The sequence below is a fragment of the Hyperolius riggenbachi genome, chromosome 5 (assembly GCF_040937935.1).
Source record: "Hyperolius riggenbachi isolate aHypRig1 chromosome 5, aHypRig1.pri, whole genome shotgun sequence".
In the NCBI taxonomy this organism is placed as follows: domain Eukaryota; kingdom Metazoa; phylum Chordata; class Amphibia; order Anura; family Hyperoliidae; genus Hyperolius; species Hyperolius riggenbachi.
Window position 1 is genome coordinate 440,719,146 of NC_090650.1, and position 20,418 is coordinate 440,739,563.

At 47.2% G+C, this 20,418-nt stretch overlaps 1 protein-coding gene across 1 annotated transcript in view; it reads right to left on the reverse strand.

Moving 5' to 3' along the window:
- Positions 1 to 257: 257 nt before the first annotated feature.
- LOC137519239 (serine-rich adhesin for platelets-like) overlaps positions 258 to 20,418 on the reverse strand; it is a 93,374-nt gene continuing 73,213 nt past the window's right edge. The window contains exons 4-5 of the mRNA XM_068238114.1: positions 16,083 to 16,156; positions 258 to 4,006 (exon numbers count right to left, since the gene is read on the reverse strand). Coding sequence (XP_068094215.1) covers positions 3,920 to 4,006; positions 16,083 to 16,156 — 161 coding nt within the window. The 3' untranslated portion in view covers positions 258 to 3,919. The remainder of the gene's footprint in view (positions 4,007 to 16,082; positions 16,157 to 20,418) is intronic.

The window sequence follows — 20,418 nt, forward strand, 5'->3', positions numbered from 1 at the left end:
GGGGGACACGAGACCCCCAGAACATATCATCCCAGGTAGTAAGGGATCTGTGCACCAAGTTTCGTTCAACGTTTGAGTGATCGCGGCACATACACACACACACACATACGATTTTATATAGATAGATAATTAATTCAGGCATCAAATATTTAACACTAAAAATAAAGCAGCAAATACATTGGTTGCATAAAATTAAAAACTAATATACAGTATATATATATATATATATTAAAGAAAAATAATGAATGGCCTTTTTTCTTTGAGATTGCATGTATTTTATTTACACTCTGCACACACATTTATATCATCTGGTAAGTGCGAATCTACAGAATAAATGCAACACAGACGTGGATATAGGAATACGACTCACTACACTGGAGGATAGAAAAAAAGCTGCAGAAGTCACAAATAAATATATTAATAATAATAATAAAAATGATAGTGCTTTTGTAATCTCTTATTCTTAGCCAGTTCTAGCTACAATGGGGCCCCTGGGCAAAAGTAACCTGGGCCCCCCCTGAACTCTGACAAGGTGGGTGTGTGGCTGCCTCCATAATGGTGCTGCGGGGGGGGGGGAAGCACGCAGTGCAGGTCACATAATTTAATGGGGTGATGGGGACACTTGGGGACCCCTAGGGATGCTAGGGTCCTGGTGCAATTGCCCCCTTTGTCCCTATTGTAGCGCCGGCCCTAGATCCAGTGGAGGATCATCCACAAGGCAATGTAGACAGGTGCCTGGGGCCCCGTGGGTGTCAAAGGGCCCAGGCTGCCACCTTCTTCGACCCCACTCTCACCCTTTCTTATCAGAAACACTATTAGGCAGAGCCAAAGCTACTGCCTTGCCTTGGGACTTGTATAGGCTTAATCCTTCTCTGCATTAAAGAGGCCCTGTAGTGACGTATAGTAGAATATAATATAATGCAGTAAATTATTCTGGATACACACTTGTACGGTAACTTTCCTGGTTTCAGCTTCAGAAACAATCCCTATATGTATATACAGTATTGCTGTGTATTGTATGTAACTTCACACTCCCAGTGATGCTTGGCCTAGGCTGATTGGTTATGCGGAATTCTCCTCTCAGAGTACTATCTTGTAATAGTTTCGGAACTACCAGTAAACAAACATTCTGCAGAGATCATCTGACAGGACCAAAGATGTTTCTGACTGTAATACATTTCATAATGTAAATTACAATGATCCAGCACTGACTAAATAATTTATGCATTAGTATTGTTAAAAATAGGCAATATTATTCATTAAATTATTTTCATTACAGTTCCTCTTTAAAGGGGTTCTCCGGTACATGTCAAAAAGCTAAAACTGTCACTTACCTGGGGCTTCTATCAGTCCCCTGAAGCTGTCATGTCCCACACCGTCCTCCTCCGATGCTCCGTTCCCCGCCGCCGGTAACCTGCTAATTATTCATCTAACTAGAGGAATAGAACTGCAGCTGGCACAAAACGATGTACTGTGCCTGCGCGGTAAGCTCCCGATGACGTGCATGGGAGTGAGCACACGCGCAGCAACGCAGCCGCAGTTCTATTTGTCTAGTTAGACAGATAATTAGCATTTACCGGCGGCGGGGAACGGACCATCAGAGGAGGACAGCCTGGGACATTACAGCTGCAGGGGGCCGATAGACAGGGCCGGATTTAGGCCAAGGCCGCCTAGCCCATGGCCTAGGGCATCACAGGAGCAAGGGCACCAAAGCAGTAGGCTAAACTGGTGCAGCATTTGAAATCTTGCATATGCTGCAATGCAGGGAGATCAGGCGAGCACCTGACCGCGGTACTCTGCTGCCAGCCGCCACCATGCTCTCTGTGCAGGTTTGCATTGTGACCGGCAGCTATGGACTTGGGCAGCATTGGAGACGGAAAGGAAGAGGAAGCTTCTGCACTGGAGATGAGCGGAGAAATGAGTGACACTGATGGCTGCTGTGGTGTGAAGGCGAGCTGGCTACCTATACTGAAAGGTGGGGGGGAGTGGGGAAAGGAGGGATTAAGGGAGTAGTTTGGCTACCTATACTGGAGGGAAAGGGGAGGGGTCATCAGGCTACCTATACTGAGGGAAAGGAGGGATTAAGGGAGTCATCTGATTACCTATACTGGAGGGAAAGGGGGGGGGGGTCATCAGGCTACCTATACTGGAGGGAAAGGGGGAGGGGTCACCTGGTTACCTATACTGGAGGGAAAGGGGGAGGGGTCATCTGATTACCTATACTGGAGGGAAGGGGGGAGGAGTAATCTTGCTACCTATACTGAAGAGGGGCGGCTGGTGACAGCGGCCTTGGGCGGTAAAGAGTACAAATCCGGTCCTGCCGATAGAAAATCCAGGTAAGGGTCAGTTTTAGCTTTTTGACAGGTACCGGAGAACCCCTTTAATACCACATTTTCCCCTCTCAAATAATAATCATGTGTCACCCCTCTTTTCACCACCTTCAGACCGGCGGCAGAACAGAGCATAGTGCTCGGGTGCCCCAGAAGTGGCGCACTGATGCACCGTTTCGGGGGCTCCCGATGCGCCATTTTGGTTGCACCTGGTGCGACATCTACAGGGCAGCGGGTGCGACGTTATCTTCACACCGCACACTATACCGGCTGCGCGCGCTGCACTGGGTGGTGCGCAATGTAGCTTTGCGCGTCTATTAGTGCCCACAAAGCTACATTTCGGGCACTAAGTGGCTTTTCACTCCGGCGCTAATACTTAGTGCCGGTTAGTGAATGAAGCCCACCGTGTCTTCTATTCGGAGGTAAGTCCTCCACTCGCCCCCTTTAAACTGTTTTTAGTGTATTTAATTCTAGCTGGTGCCTCTGTTTGATTGGTGTTTTAGCCATTTCATTTTGTGATGTTAAATGCTGACTGTTATCTAGATTTTTTGCACTAAGGTGCAGCACTAGGCACTCTGGCACAGAGCACTTTTATGTACCCCTAACGAATCCCCCCTGTGAGGGGGTGAAACATGTAGGGTTTTCCATGTAGTGTGTTGTCTTTTCATTTACATAGCAGTGCGTGTTGCAGTGGACCCCTTTCCTGTGATATATTGGGGACTAATTTATAGTAACCGCACCCCAACCCATTGCTTATCCTTTCACAAATTGATTTTATAAGCACAAGGTTTTTCTGCCATATTAAAAGTTACATTTTATGATGTAGTCGCCTCCCGTTGAGGTTAATTATTGTGTATTAAAATAAATCCGGTGTGTATATTTCTGTAACATCTTGCCAGATACCACAGGACACAGTCACAGGTTTTGTAGGGTCCTGGCCTCGGTGGCTCAGAGCTGTTTTGGGGCACAAGTGGGTTTTACACCACATTAGGCAGGTGGTGGTATTAGCGCCTTGGAATGTCACAATGCTTCCATCTTATCGACTATGATTTTTTTATCACGATATAAAAGTCTATTTTTTCACAATTACAATTTGCATATTAAATTGATTTCGCAGTCATTTGAAATGTCACATAAATATTTGCGTAATTGCGCGATTTTTCGCATATTTGTGCCGACTTTGAAGGTGAATAGCAAAGCTCCCAATAGTGGGTACAAGGGGGGAAAAAAAGACCGTATAGTTTTTGAGAAAATCGATTTTAAAAATACAAAGAAAAATGTTTTTTAAAATTGGAAAAATGACAGTTTAAAAACCATTTTTCTTTGCATTTTTAAAATCGATTTTCTCAAACACTACAATGTCTTTTTGAAAAATAGTTTTTTGTTTTACTTGTACTCATTCTCCTTAACATATGTGCCAGTTTTGGTAGCAATCAATTACGGTTTTCCCTGAAATTTCGCATTACTATTACGTGTTAATGCGAATTTCGATGCGAAATTTCGGCCCATCACTACAGCATAATGATCTATAACATTACAGGACAGTCCAGACAGTTGGTGAAGAATGTGTCACATGATCAGTCTCCAGGCTACGGACACATCATCTGCAATCTCTCCGGTCCCCAGATGATCATGGTGTTTTTCATGAGTGCTTTCTTGAAAATCATGTCACATGTCTGGAAGAGAAGAGAAGTGAACAGGTTACAGAACCAAAACCATGCAAGCAGGGTGACAAGGGGGGCAGCTGAAGGCTGAACCCCACCATTTCAGCAGTGTACCTACAACAACCCCCCACCCTCCCTGAGCAGTACATTTATAAAACGTTATAAGAAAAATGTTTTATTAGCACAATAACCATGTGAGTATTACAACAGTTGGTCATACAGTAAGCATTACAGCCGTTTCCACACCAGCCTGAAAAATAAACAGCTTCAGGCCTGGAACACACTACAAATCGCTAATCGCAATCACTAGCATTTTTAATGAGTGTTTTGTAAGGCCCCGTTCACACTGCACGCGTTTCCAGCTGCGTTTTCGAAATGCGTGCAGGAGGCCGACACGCACGACATCAGACCATGCATAGAGTGCACTGTCTGATGTTCACACTGCATGCGTTCCGGACCTGTGCGGTCCGGGAACGCATGCTGCACACATTTTTCATAAAAACGCGTGGCTGTCACATTCACTTTTCAGTGATGGGATCAGCCATGCAACGCACACAAACGCGGATTGCGTGCATTCGCATGCGTTGTGTTCCGCACGCATGGCCATCCCCGTTTGTGATGTGAACGGGGCCTAAGCGTCCCACGCCGGCGCTCTGACGTCATCGGACGTCCTCCGGGCTCTACTGCGCAGTAGTAGCAGTAGTTCTGCGCCTGCGCAGTAGAGCCCGGAGGACAGCCGATGACGTCAGCGCGCCGGCGTGGTATGCAGAAGTTCCGGGCCTTGGAGCGCAGAAGAGCCCGACCTGGCAGCCGGCCTGGCCAGGTCGGGTCGGCCACCGAAGACCACCGGGAACCTGCGGAGCGGCGGCGAGGGCACCTCCTGCCTGCCACGGGCTGGAGGAAGCCCCGGGTAAGTGGAAATTGATTTTGATTTTTTACCCACCCTCCCTGAACCTTCCCTTTAAACTCAGAAAAATGACAGTTTAAAAAAAAAGTCTTTGCATTTTTAAAATCGATTTTCTCAAAAACTACAAGGTCTTTTTAAATTTATTTATTTTTTTACTTGTACCCGCTGTTCTTTACCTTGCCATATGTAGCATTTTTGTGGCAATAGCACGAAATTGAGCAAAATTACAAATAATTACAATTACAGACTAAATTAATTATGATTTTTCCCCAAAATTTCGCATTATGATTTTTCGATCGTAATTGTTAATTTCGATGCAAAATTACGTCTATGCGAAATTTATGCTCATCACTAATGTGCAGTTGTGTGGCTTGCATGCAAATTGTATGCAGCTTGGTATTGGGCCAATCAAAGCTGACAGGAAGTGCAATTGGGCCAAACATTTCATGCTGCTTACAATTTGCTTTCTACTTGCATGCAAGCCTGAATTATCAGCATCGCACTGACCGTGTCTAATCACCATATGATTATTGAGGTTCCAGGCGATTCCTCCCGGTATACGTTGTCTATTCTCTTCGGCCTGGAACCCACTGCAAAACGCTATTGCTAATCGCAAGCGCTAGCATTTTGTATGAGCAGTTTGTCAGCGGTTTCATGAGTGTTTTAGGAAGTGATTTTACAAAGTGTATCAATTTGCCAGCGATTGTGTAGCGATTAGCGATTAGCATTTTAAAGTCTGATTGGTCCTTTCAATTAATTTTAATTTTGTTACAGTGTGTTGTAAGGTTAAAACGCTAGCAAAATCGCTCCGTGCAGGTTTTAATGAGCGATTACGCCAGCGTTTATATACTTTACATTGAAGCGCTAACGCTCCCAAAATGCCCAAAATGCTGTATGTCCTGCGTTTGCGATTTGAGGAATTGCAAACGCTCCAGTGGAATTTGGCCCATCCATTAACATTAGCTGAGCGTTTTGAATCGCTCCAGAAATGCTCACAAAACCGCTCTTGTGGGTTCCAGCCCTTATGTTTTGGTGCAAAGAGCACAATGTTGGAATATTAATCCTACATGAAGAGCATTTCCACGGTCTGTAAGCCTGTTTAGCGCTTGTCTGTTGTATTTGTCTTCTCCTCCGCCCAGACCTTGCAGCACCCTGACATCATCCGCCGCTGTCAGCGCCGAACAACATGACAACGCTGTACGAATAAAGGATGTTACACAGCTTGTCACCAGTCAGAGACACAACTCACTAAGGCTGGATCCACACTGTGGGCTTGATTCAGTAAACCGTGATATCTCGTAGCATGGCCGCACTAGCGTTTTCGCACGCAATCGTGAATTTTTGCGCGCAATCACGAATTTTCGTGCAGGATTGAGTGAAAATGCTAGGACGGCCATGCTATGAGTTATCAAGGTTTAGTGAATGAAGCCCCGTAAGCGCTTTTCTGAGTGCCTGCTTAGCGCTTGTAATTGATTAGCGCTTTCTGAGTGCTTTTTAAAAATTTTAAAAATTACTCCCATTCACTTTCATTAAAATTGCGGTAAAAATCATGTAAACATCACCGCGATCACGCAATTGCATACACAGCAATTTTTACCACAATTTTAATTAAAGTGAATGGGAGTGATTTGTAAAAAGCGCTCATAAATCCCAAACGCTTAGCAAGTGCTCAGAAAAGCGCTTATAGGCCTGGTGCACACCAAAAACTGCTAGCAGATCCGCAAAATGCTAGCAGATTTTGAAACGCTTTTTCTTATTTTTCTGCAGCGTTTCAGCTAGCATTTTGCGGTTTTGTGTAGCGGTTCTGGTGTAGTAGATTTCATGTATTGTTACAGTAAAGCTGTTACTGAACAGCTACTGTAACAAAAAACGCCTGGCAAACCGCTCTGAAGTGCCGTTTTTCAGAGCGGTTTGCGTTTTTCCTATACTTAACATTGAGGCAGAAACGCCTCCGCAATCCAAAATCTGCAGCAGCCCGGGAGTTTGCGTTTCTGCAAAACGCCTCCCGCTCTGGTGTGCACCAGCCCATTGAAATACATTACCCAAGCGGATCCGCACCCGCAAGCGGATCGCAAACAGCAGCGGAAACGCTCCGGTGTGCACTAGGCCATAGTGTGGATCCAGCCTGAGACCTCTTTCACACAGGCATCTTGGGGTGGTGGATTTGTTGCCTATCAGCAGCTGGGCACTGTTTAGTGCTAGGTACCAGCGGTGTACAGGCACTCCCCATGGAGTCACACATGCACAGCCGTGTTCAGGAGTGATCAGGGCAGCCAACAGGGGGGACAACTGACACTGCAGTGAGGGGCCCAGGGCTTCAGGAGGCCCCCCCCCCCCCCCCCAGAGTGCTGGAAGGGCCGTATGTGCTGGTTGCGGGCCTGTGGCTCACTAACCAGCACACCGCGTTCCAGCACTGAGAGAAGAGTGACATCAGCGCTTGAACGTGGGGAGCAGATGAGCGAGCCCGCTACAGCGGACTTTCTATACTGGGGCACCACCTATATCTGGCTACAGGCTACCTATACTGGGCTACCACCTATACCTGGCTACCTATACTGGGGCTGGAACCACCTATACCTGGTTACCTATACTGGGGCACCACCTATACCTGGCTACCTATACTGGGGCACCACTTATACCTGGCTACCTATACTGGGGCTGGAACCACCTATACCTGGCTACCTATACTGGGGGACCACCTATACCTAGCTACCTATACTCGGGCACCACCTGTACTTGGCTACCTTTACTGAGGGCACTACCTGGCTACCTATACTGGGGCACCACCTATACCTGGCTACCTATACTGGGCCACCACCTATACCTAGCTACCTATATGGAGGCACCACCTATACCTAGCTACCTATACTGGGGAACCACCTATACTTGGCTACTTATACTGAGGGCACCACCTATACTTGGCTTATACTGGGGCACCTATAGCTTGCTACCTATACTAGGGGCACCTGTACCTGGCTGACCTATACTGGTGCACCACCCATACCAGGCTACCTATACTGGGGGAAACTATACCAGGCTACCTATACCGGGGCACCACCTATAGTTGAATACCTATACTGGGGGCACCTGTAACTTGCTGGCCTATACTGGTACACCAGCTATACCAGGCTACCTATACTGGGGGCATCTACACCAGGCTGGCTACCTATACTGGGGGCATCTACACCAGGCTTCCTATACTGGGGCACTACCTATAGCTGGCTACTTATACTGGGAGAACCTATCCCTGGCTACCTATACTGGGGGCACCTGTAACTTGCTGGCCTATACTGGTACACCAGTCATACCAGGCTACCTATACAGGGGGCATCTACACCAGGCTACCTATACTGGGGTACCACCTATAGCTGGCTACTTATACTGGGAGAACCTATACATGGCTACCTATACTGGGGGCTCCTATGCCTGGATACCTATACTGGGGGCACCTATACCTGGATACCTATACTGGTGGCACCTATACCTGGCTACTTATACTGGGGGCACCTATACCTGGATACCTATACTGGTGGCACCTATGCCTGGCTACCTATACTGGGGGCACCTATGCCTGGCTACCTATACTGGGGGCACCTATGCCTGGATACCTATATTGGGGGCACCTATGCCTGGATACCTATACTGGGGGCACCTATACCTGGCTACCTATACTGGGGGAACCTATACCTGGCTACCTATACTGGGGGCACCTATGCCTGGATACCTATACTGGGGGCACATATGCCTGGATACCTATACAGTGGCTGGATGGTGTACTGGTTAAGGGCTCTGCCTCTGACATGGGAGACCTGGGTTCGAATCTCGGCTCTGCCTGTTCAGTAAACCAGTAATTCAGTAAGGAGTTCATTGGGCAAGACTCCCTAACACTGCTACTGCCTACTGAGTGCGCTCTAGTGGCTGCCTCGCAAGCGCTTTGAGTCCGACAGGAGAAAGGCGCTATACAAATACTGCCATTATTATTATTATTATTATACTGGGGACACCTATACCTGGCTAGGGCAGGGGGACGAGCTGAGACAGAAGGGGACATGAGGTAACACAGGGGGATACAAGAGGCACAGGGGGAACAGAGGCGGACAAAAGAGGCACAGGAAGAAAAGAGGGGGACAAAAGAGAATGGATAAAGGATAAGAACGGACCTACAAATCCCTATCTCATTTGTTAACCGGGGACTACCTGTATTTTACTAGCATTTCGCTCCACCCACAACATGCCATGGTGGTCACGCCCACTTTGTCGCATCACGCTGTGCATGCCGCTTTCTTCAGTGTCTGAGCCATGCACATTTTTCGCCGCAGCACACTTTGCGGATGGACACGGGGTGGGGTGACTAGTGGGCGGGCACAGCCACCAGTGGGTGGGCCCAGGGAGGGGGGGCGTCCTGATGATGTGTGAGGGGCCCCAAAATTTCTGATGGCGGCCCTGGGAGTGATATACGCGATTCTCTTCCACTAGGTAACATCACCATATGCCAAGCACTGACACGCGTGATGTTACAAACGCTGCCGTTCGACTGCATTTTAATAGCACTGGAATTGCGCTCATGGGCAGCACACGGGACGCCGTACTGCCCGACAAGCACCCAGCTCAGCCTCACGCCTAAAAGAGGCCTAACACTACACCTGCCATCTACATGTGACTGAGGGTGAGGTGTGGAGGAGATGGTAAGATATCAATTTCGGTTCACTTTTAGCTCAGTCTGCCATTTTTGAAAGCTTATGACAGTAATTTTACATTAAAGGATACCACAACCGAAAAACATGATAGCTGCAGTGTGTGGGGGTTAAAAGTACATACCATGCGCTCCTCCTGCCCCCCTCAATCTGCCGCCATTAGTCTAATATAGATCCCGGTGTCCGGCGACTTTCTTGACCCCTCACCCAGACATACTGCGCCCCGTGTTCTTCACTTCTGGCCGGCGCATAGCGAGCGGCTCAGAAACACGCTCACCCCTCTGTCTCCTCTGGGCTGGGTGTGCGCTCCACTACACCAAGCGTCACATGATTAGCATGATTAGCATGTGACGCTTGGTGTAGTGGAGCGCAAACGCAGCCCAAAGGAGACAGAGTGGTCAGCTTACCTCTGAGCCACTCACTATGCGCCGGCTAGAAGTGAAGAGGGGAGGACATACTGCGCACACAGGGCGCAGTATGTTCTAATGAGGGGTCAATCCCCCAACATGTATATTACACTAACGTCGGAAGACGGAGGGGGGCAGGAGGAGCGGATGGTATGTACTTTTAAAACCTCACACACTGCAGCTATAATTTTTTCCGGTTGTGGTATCCTTTAATTAGCAAAACACAAATTTTTTGTAACTTGCTTGCCTGTTCTTTTTGCCATAAAACTGCCTGGCTGCATCCAGTAGCTCCTTATTGTTGCAGAAGTGGGAGTTCCCAGCCGATCACCTGACCTGCCCACCTCCTCTCACTGCTGAGAGATGACTTTTCTGGCCAGCACTGCAGGGTGTAATGAACGTTTAATTCTACCCAGATCCTCCACAGGGTTTATAAGCCACGAGTGCCTCTCATAAACCTGACCAGCCTGCAACAAGAAACCATATAGTCCAGAGGCTTCCCCCACCGATCCAGCCCTGGGGGACCCCTCCATACATATCTGATGAGGGCTTTTCAGATATACTTTCAGGGCGCGTTTTCACTTGAGCGGAAACCGCTGCGAATCCGCAGAGTTTCCCTGCAGGCGAATAGTGCGGGGAAACTCTGCCATAGGGTGCAATGGTAATGCCGGCCGAATCGCTACTGCTAGCGATTCGGCCGGTTTTTCCATCCGAATCGGCGCGGGAGGCTGCGGATCTCATAGCCGTGCATGGAACGGCTGATGGGATTCGTCTGCTTTCCCCGCAGACCCGGAAGAGCCGGCTTGCGTCTCGCCGATGCGCGCCGCTCAAGTGGAATCGCGCCCTCACTGTATAATTGGGAAAACAGCTGCGGAAAGGAAGAGGGACTCGGCCAGCCTCAGTGGGGTCCAGGAGGACATAGAAAGCCTCTACTTCAGGTAAGTATCTAACCTTTATTTTCTTATTTTTTTACTCATTACAGGTTTGCTTTAAGCACATCCAAAGTAAGAGTGATATGGAGGCTGCTGTATTTATTTTTCTTTAAACATTTCACATTGCTGTCCTGCTGATCCTCTGCCTCTAATACTTTTAGCCAGAGCCCCTGAACAAGCATGCAGCAGATCAGGTGCTCTGACTGAAGTGTAACTGGATTAGCTGCATACTTGTTTCAGGTGTGTGATTCAGACATTACTGCAGCCAAAGAGATCAGCAGGGCTGCCAGGCAAAGAGTATTGTTTAACAGGAAAAAAATATGGCTGCCTCCGTATCCCTGTCACTACAAGTGTGCCATAAAGCGGATCCGAGATGAAAAACTAACTAGAACAAGCAACTTGTCTATATATCTTATCTAAAGTTTAGATCTGGCTGCAAACAACTTCAACAGTTTGATTATTTCTTCCTGTGATACAATAAGAGCAGCCATGTTCTGTTTGTCATCATCACACAGGTAATCTGCATCTCCACCCCTCAGCCTGTGAAAAATGTACTCCCCCCTCCCCTCTGGCTCTGAAATCTCTGGCTAGTATCCTCCTCCTCCTCCTGCCCAGACTGAGCTCCCATAAGCCCTTGCTACATGGGACTGAGTGCCTTGGAATTTTGGAGAAGCTGTGGGCGAGGCTTGTTTAGTTTATAGGGAATGGAGTATTGCAACAAAAAAAAAGAAAAAAGTATTTGGCTTGAGAAATGCCCTATAAACTATATGGCCCAGTGCACACAAAAACCTCTAGCAGATCCACAAAATGCTAGAGGTTTTTGAAGCAGATTTCAGAGCGATTCTAGGCATGTCTAGAGAGGTTTTCTAAGCATGCCGAGCGTTTTTTTGGAGCGTTTTTGTATAACAGATTACATATATTATTACAGTAAAGCTGTTACTGAACAGCTTCTGCAACAAGAACGCCTGGAAAACCGCTCTGATCTGGCGTTTTTCAAAGCATTTTGCGTTTTTCCTATACTTGAAGGCAGAAACGCCTCAGAAATCCAAAAAATGCTGCAGCCCCCGAGTTTGCTTTTGTGGAAAAAACGAGCCGCTCTGGTGTGCACCATCCCATTCACTTTCATTAGCCAAGCGGTTTTCCCCCTGCAAGCGGTTTAAAAAACGCTTCAGCACTGCTCTGGTGTGCACTAGGCCTATGAAAGGAACACAATTTTGCAATGAGTAAAAGTTTATCTCGGATCCACTTTAATGTTGACACTCTACACAACTCTGAGGGAGGAGGGGTGAGAGCAGGGCCGGTTTTCGACTTTTTGCAGCCTGAAGCAATGCATTCTGGGGACACACCCCCTTCAGATCCTGTTTATTTATAAAGAAGTCTTGTGTTAGAGGATATTCCAGCTTCATAGAAACATTTGTCTCTGTACGGTCTAGTAATGGTCAGTGAGTTGTGGGCCCCTCAGCGAACTTGTCATGGGGGCCCCTGGGATCCAAACTCGTGGCCCGCCATTACTGGTCCCACAACCCCTCCCCACACACACTATGTCCCGACACCATTGCATACCTCCCAACTTTTTGAGATGAGAAAGAGGGGCATTTAAGCCACGCCCCTGCCACACCCCTGGTCACGCCCCCTGCATAACCCTAGTCACGCATACCATAAAGATTTTATTAGAGATGTTGTTTTATAATTCAGACCACACTGGTCCTTTCTATCCTGGTTCATTTTCCTTCATATTAACATTTTAAAATTAGTTATATATCAATTTAAAGGATAGGAATAAAGTTTAGAGTCAATCAAACACATTTTTTAGTAGGGAAATATATATATTTATATATAAAGAGGAACAAAGTCCTGAAAGGTGGGACAAATGAGGAGGAAAGAGGGACAGAGGAAAGGGACTCCCAAAGAGGGACTGTCCCTCCAAAAGAGTACATGGCCGTTTCTAGGGCCGTGCGGCCTGTGCGGGCGCCCTGAGCGCTGTTGGGAGGGGGGGGCTCTGTGATGGAGGGGGGAGCCGCAGCCGCGGGGAGGGCAGCCCGACCTCTCCCTCCCTTCCTCTCCCCGGCCACCCTCCGTGCTCCCCCCTCGGACTGCAAAGCAATGGGTAGGGAAGCGCTATACAAAACTACTCACCTTCCTGGTTCCAATCGCTGCTCACTCGCCGCCAGTCTCCTCTCTGCATAGACGCCGATACACATGCTGCTTCCTGTTTAGCCGGAAGCAGCGTGTGTATCACTCAGCATCTATGCGGAGAGGAGATCAGCGGCGATTGGAACGCAGGGAGGTGAGTTCTGCCTACAGCGCTTCCGTGCGCGCTCACTCTGCATCTGAGGGGGGAGCCCGGGGAGAGGAAGGGAGGGAGAGGTTGGGCTGCCCTTCCCGCGGCTGCGGCTCCCCCCTCCATTATCGGGGGCACCTATCTAACCTATCCTGGGGGGCAGCTACCTAATCTAACCTATACTGGGGGGCACCTACCTAATATAACCTATACTGGTGGGCAGCTACCTAATCTAACCTATACTGGGGGGCAGCTACCTATCTAACCTGGGGGGCAGCTACCTAATCTAACCTATACTGAGGGGGCAGCTACCTAATCTAACCTATACTGGGAGACACCTACCTATCTAACCATCTACTGGGGGGCACCTACCTATCTAACCTATACTGGGGGGCAGCTACCTATCTAACCTACAGGATCTTCTAAAAAAATTAGCATACTGTGATAAAGTTCATTATTTTCTGTAAAGTACTGATAAACATTAGACTTTCATATATTTTAGATTCATTACACTACAACTGAAGTAGTTCAAGCCTTTTATTGTTTTAATATTGATGATTTTGGCATACAGCTCATGAAAACTCAAAATTCCTATCTCAAAAAATTTGCATATTTCATCCGACCAATAAAAGAAAAGTGTTTTTAAAACAAAAAAAAAATCAACCTTCAAATAATTATGTTCAGTTATGCACTCAATACTTGGTCGGGAATCCTTTTGCAGAAATGACTGCTTTAATGCGGCGTGGCATGGAGGCAATCAGCCTGTGGCACTGCTCAGGTGTTATGGAGGCCCAGGATGCTTCCATAGCGGCCTTAAGCTCATCCAGAGTGTTGGGTCTTGCGTCTCTCAACTTTCTCTTCACAATATCCCACAGATTCTCTATGGGGTTCAGGTCAGGAGAGTTGGCAGGCCAATTGAGAACAGTAATACCATGGTCAGTAAACCATTTACCAGTGGTTTTGGCACTGTGAGCAGGTGCCAGGTCGTGCTGAAAAATAAAATCTTCATCTCCATAAAGCTTTTCAGCAGATGGAAGCATGAAGTGCTCTAAAATCTCCTGATAGCTAGCTGATTTGACCCTGCCCTTGATAAAACACAGTGGACCAACACCAGCAGCTGACATGGCACCCCAAACCATCACTGACTGTGGGTACTTGACACTGGACTTCAGGCATTTTGGCATTTCCCTCTCCCCAGTCTTCCTCCAGACTCTGGCACCTTGATTTCCGAATGACATGCAAAAGTTGCTTTCATCCAAAAAAAGTACTTTGGATCACTGAGCAACAGTCAGTGCTGCTTCTCTGTAGCCCAGGTCAGGCGCCTCTGCCGCTGTTTCTGGTTCAAAAGTGGGTTCATGCTTCCATCTGCTGAAAAGCTTTTTGGAGATGAAGATTTCATTTTTCAGCACGACCTGGCACCTGCTCACAGTGCCAAAACCACTGGTAAATGGTTTACTGACCATGGTATTACTGTGCTCAATTGGCCTGCCAACTCTCCTGACCTGAACCCCATAGAGAATCTGTGGGATATTGTGAAGAGAAAGTTGAGAGACGCAAGACCCAAAACTCTGGATGAGCTTAAGGCCGCTATGGAAGCATCCTGGGCCTCCATAACACCTGAGCAGTGCCACAGGTTGATTGCCTCCATGCCACGCCGCATTGAAGCAGTCATTTCTGCAAAAGGATTCCCGACCAAGTATTGAGTGCATAACTGAACATAATTATTTGAAGGTTGACTTTTTTGTTTTAAAAACACTTTTTTCTTTTATTGGTCGGATGAAATATGCTAATTTTTTGAGATAGGAATTTTGAGTTTTCATGAGCTGTATGCCAAAATCATCAATATTAAAACAATAAAAGGCTTGAACTACTTCAGTTGTGTGTAATGAATCTAAAATATATGAAAGTCTAATGTTTATCAGTACATTACAGAAAATAATGAACTTTATCACAATATGCTAATTTTTTGAGAAGATCCGGTATAGTTCGAACATTAACTTATCTAACCTGTATTGGGGGCACCTACCTACCTACCTATCTAGCCTATACAGGTGACAACTATACTGGCTACCTATATTGGAGGCACCTACCTAACTAACCTATACTGGGGGCACCTACCTATCTAACCTATGCTGGGGGCAACTATTCTGGCTACCTATATTAGAGGTACCCACCTAGCTAACCTGTACTGGGGGCGCCTGCCTATCTAGCCTATACTGGGGGCACCTATACTGGCTACCTATGCTTGAGTCACCTACTGGCTAACCTATACCGGAGGCAACTATACTGGCTCACCTATGCCTGGCTACCTATACTGGGGGGACCTATAACTGGCTACCTATACTGGGGTACCTATTCTGGGCTACCTATACTGGGGGGACCTATAACTGGCTACCTATACTGGGGTACCTATTCTGGGCTACCTATACTGGGGGAATCTATACTGAGTGCAACTAGACCTGGCTAACCTATCCTGCGGGCACCCATACCTTGCTTCGGGGGGGGGCGCAATTTTTACACCCTCGCCCTGGGTGCATTTTAGCCTAGAAACTGCACTGGCGTTGTATTACCTGCTTCCACTGCTGCAAGTCTCTTACATGCAATACAGCTGCACGCTCTATGCTGCCATCCTCCGAATCATGTGACTTGTAACAGTCATGTGATCAGGAGCTGGCGAATGGCTGAAGAGAGTGCGCCCCCCAGCAATCGCAGGGGCTACTGTTACACCCCTGAGGAGATGCTAATAACTCTGTGTTGATGCAGATTGTATGCTAATTTTATATAAATGTATTCAGCTGTGATTGCCTCCTATGAAGACACAGAGGGGGCTCATTGCCTGGAGTTCAGAAGTGGAGAGAATTAATGATTACCTTTCCAAAAAATGCAGCGAAAGCCTCCTCCCTGGACAGGCTGCTCTGTATTGTCACCCTCCAGGACATCTTATCTGTGAGGGGAACAGAAAATAACTTCATTCAAGAAAAATGTGCATTTTACAGGTACAGTAATTCAAAAACTGAGATTGTAACAATGGAACTGATTTACCCGAGGCCCTCACACACACAACAACCAATTCACCAACCTCTCAGGAATCTCTCTGTGCTCTGATAGGATGCAGGCGAGGGCGGGGACCTCTGACCATCCAATAGCAGACAATTTATAATAAACCCAGGAATAGACACAAAGCAGGAGAAATGAAATGGTTAATCACCTGGAGACTGTCTGAGCTTAGTGTTCTGTACACGCAGATAGGCACCCGGCATAACAAGCTAGAACTCTTTACTGAAGCAAAACATGCAGAAATTAATCATACACCACCATCAGGAAGTGCAGCTGCGTACATGTAAAAAGGGCATCGAGAAAAAAGGGTGCGTGGTGTAAACGATACGCGGTTGTATCGTTTTTAAAAAATATTGTGTTTATATTTTGTTTACAATAATGTTTTACAAATTAAAAAAAAACATTTAGTAATGTCTATGAAATCGCAAATTGTGAAAACAATAATCTTCCCTGATTTAAAAGTAAAACGTATAATTACATTACTTAAAAAACGATAATATATGTATAATCGTTATAATTGTATAATATTGTGTATAACCTTCATTTATTGTTTCTTCATGTAATAAAATATGAAAATATTGTTTATAACTTTGAAAAAATATATAAGTATGTTTGTAATAACTGTTGTAAAACATTAGTAAATATTACTAACATATTACTACAACCAAACCTAACTCTACTCTCACACATAACCCTCCCTCTACCTATCCCTAACCCTTAGACCCCCTGATGGTGCCTAACCCTAAGACCCCCTGGTACTGCCTAACCCTAAGACCCCCCTGGTGGTGCCTAACCCTAAATCTCCCCTGGTGGTGCCTAACCCTAACCACCCCCCTGGTGGTGCCTAACCCTAATTCCTCCTGGTGGTGCCTAATCCTAACCACCCCCCTGGTGGTGCCTACTGCCTAACCCTAAATCTCCCCTGGTGGTGCCTAACCCTAACCACCCCCCTGGTGGTGCCTAACCCTAATTCCTCCTGGTGGTGCCTAATCCTAACCACCCCCCTGGTGGTGCTTACTGCCTAACCCTAAATCTCCCCTGGTGGTGCCTAACCCTAAGACCCCCCTGGTGGTGCCTAACCCTAAGACCCCCTGGTGGTGCCTAACCCTAACCACCCCCCTGGTGGTGCCTAACCCTAACCACCCCCCTGGTGGTGCCTAACCCTAACCACCCCCCTGGTGGTGCCTAACCCTAATTCCCCCTGGTGGTGCCTAACCCTAAATCTCCCCTGGTTGTGCCTAACCCTAAACCCCCCCTAGTGGTGCCTAACCCTAAAACCCTCCTAGTGGTGCCTAACCCTAAAACCCCCCTAGTGGAACCTAACCCTAAAACCCCCCTTAGTGGTCGCTTTTATTATGTGAATAATAATGTTTTATAAACAGTAAGAGATACAATTACTAAAGTTTTAGTTAAATACGATAGATATGTTTAGTATATTTGTAAACGTTATTCATCACGGGCGCATTTTGTAAACTTAAATCATTACGGGCGCAGTTTGAAAACGTTAATAATCTCCAGGCGCCGTTTTAAAATGTTAATAATCTCCGAGCGGTCTTTATTTCCTGTTCGGCGCCCACAAACACCCCTCAACCACACTGGTACCGGTACCTTGAACGATATAACCACAGAGTGGGGAGACAGAGGTAGCCAGGTCTGCTACATGAGCTTATTCCTCAGCTCAGCGAGGATTCCTGTATTCCTAAAGCCACTTCACTTTGCTGGGTAAAAACGGTCGGTATCTCACCAATCCTACCGCGCTGTCTCCGGTCACTATTCCCGGATGTCCATGTGAGTGTTTTCTTCGCTCACCTGCCTCTCAACCCGGCCGCACGTCCGCAGTGGGGAGTAGCGGTGTACTAATCCAACTAGGAATTCCCTTCTGGCTGAGAGCTCATGAGTCACAGAGATGCTCAGATCACATTGCAGGTTACGGCCCCGCCCACTGACGCGTTGCTCCCGCCCACCACGGACTTCATCAGAGTGTTTGACGTAAGGGGGAGGCGGAGATGCCCTGTTTATGCGTATTTGCCGACTGTTTTGCCAGTCCCACTCCCGCTGCCATGGCAACCACAGCAACGTCTCATAGCCAGCATGCATTTACAGTACTCTGTCACCGCTACAAAGAGCTGCATACATTTAGACTCGCTGGGGCCACCTCCTTCATCACTTTCACCAACAGGTGAAGCTACACCATGAGCTGTGCCTACCAGGCAGCGTGGTCATGTGGTGAGTGGGCGTGGCCATGGGTGGGACCAAATGTACATGAACTTAGCAGCGGTGTAAGCTACAGATAACAGGCCTGCCCATCAAAATATTGGATGGAGCCCCCTGTCCTTTATTTAGATAATATACAATCAGTATAGGCATAGATCAAAAATGTATACGCACATACACTTTTGATTGGTCAATCACTGACCAATTTTACCCCCCCATGCAGTAAGTGGGCCAACAGACAATGAATGTGATGAACAGAGCTAAAATTGGCTAATCAAAATTGTATGTGTGTATCAGTAATACTGTACATACTGAAAGTAGCAGGGATCAGCATACAATACTGCTGGTTTACAATCAGTAAAGGCACAGAGTAACACCTTATACTGTACACACTGGAGGCAGATCAGCACACAGTGCAGGCAGTAGAGAACCGCTTATACTGTAGGCAGCAAAATTCAGCACACTGCAGCTAGCGCACCAAAAAATATGAGGGTTACGTTGTGCCGAAAAATCGGTGGGCCATGGACCAGAATGTGGGTGTGGTCACAGGTGGAGACAAATTTACATGAACCTAGCAATGGTGGGACATTGGATTAGGACAGTGGTGGCGAACCTTTTGGAGGCCGAGTGCCCAAACTGCAACCCAAAAGTCACTTATCTATCGCAAAGTGGCAACAGCAATTTAAACTAAATACTGTACAAACGTTTTAACTCATACATGAACATTATGGAAAATCCAAGTTGAAAATAAACTGTGAAGATAAACAATTTCATCCATCCTACTCCTGAAAAATGTATTCAATTTTTTAGACCCTCCCAGTTTTATTTTCTGTTTGAACAAGCTAAAAAAAAGTAGGTTTAATGCTATTGTTTCATATGATGACGATTCAGCTTTTCCCATAGTCTTGCAGTTAGCAATCATGTGACCCCCAACAAGACAAAATCAGCAATCATGAGGCCCCCAACAAATAATGAGGCCCCCAACAAGACAAATTCAGCAATCATGAGGCCCCCAACAAGACAAATTCAGCAATCATGAAGCCCCCAACAAGACAAATTCAGCAATCATGAGGCCCCCAACAAGACAAATTCAGCAATCATGAGGCCCCCAACAAGTCAAATTCAGCAATCATGAGGCCCCCAACAAGACAAATTCAGCAATCATGAGGCCCCCAACAAGTCAAATTCAGCAATCATGAGGCCCCCAACAAGACAAATTCAGCAATCTTTAAGCCCTCAACAAGACAAATTCAGCAGTCATGAGGCACATAAATAGACAGCATTTCACATAAATAGGCAGAATGCCCCCTTAATATGGTAGACACCTCTCGCCTGGCTTCTGAATTCTCTATTGGCTGCTGTGCCTGGCTGGCCTGGCAATACTGTTTTTGGCTGGATTGGGGATGATGTGTGGGCTGAAAGGCCTGGCAGTGATGCAGTGGCCGATGCTGTGGCTGGGTTGGCTGGCGGTGAGGCTGTGACCTGGGTGGTGGTAATGCTGGGCTGTTGAAGTAAATGCTGGCCTGACTGGTGATGCTGTGGCCTTTTTGACAGTGATTCTGGGCTGGTTGACTGGTGGTGATGCTGGGCTGGCTGGCCTGGATAGTTTAGGTAGTGACAGGTGCCCCCTAGTTAAGGTAGCGACAGAAGCCCTCCAGGTTAGGTAGTGAGTGACAGGTGCCCCCCAGGTTAGGTAGTGAGTGACAGGGACCCCCAGGTTAGGTGAGTGACAGGGACCCCCAGGTTAGGTAGTGAGTGACAGGGACCCCCAGTTACATAGTGAGTGACAGGGACCCCCAGTTAGATAGTGAGTGACAGGGACCCCCAGTTAGATAGTGAGTGACAGGGACCCCCAGGTTAGATAGTGAGTGACAGGGACCCCCAGGTTAGATAGTGAGTGACAGGGACCCCCAGGTTAGATAGTGACAGGCGCCC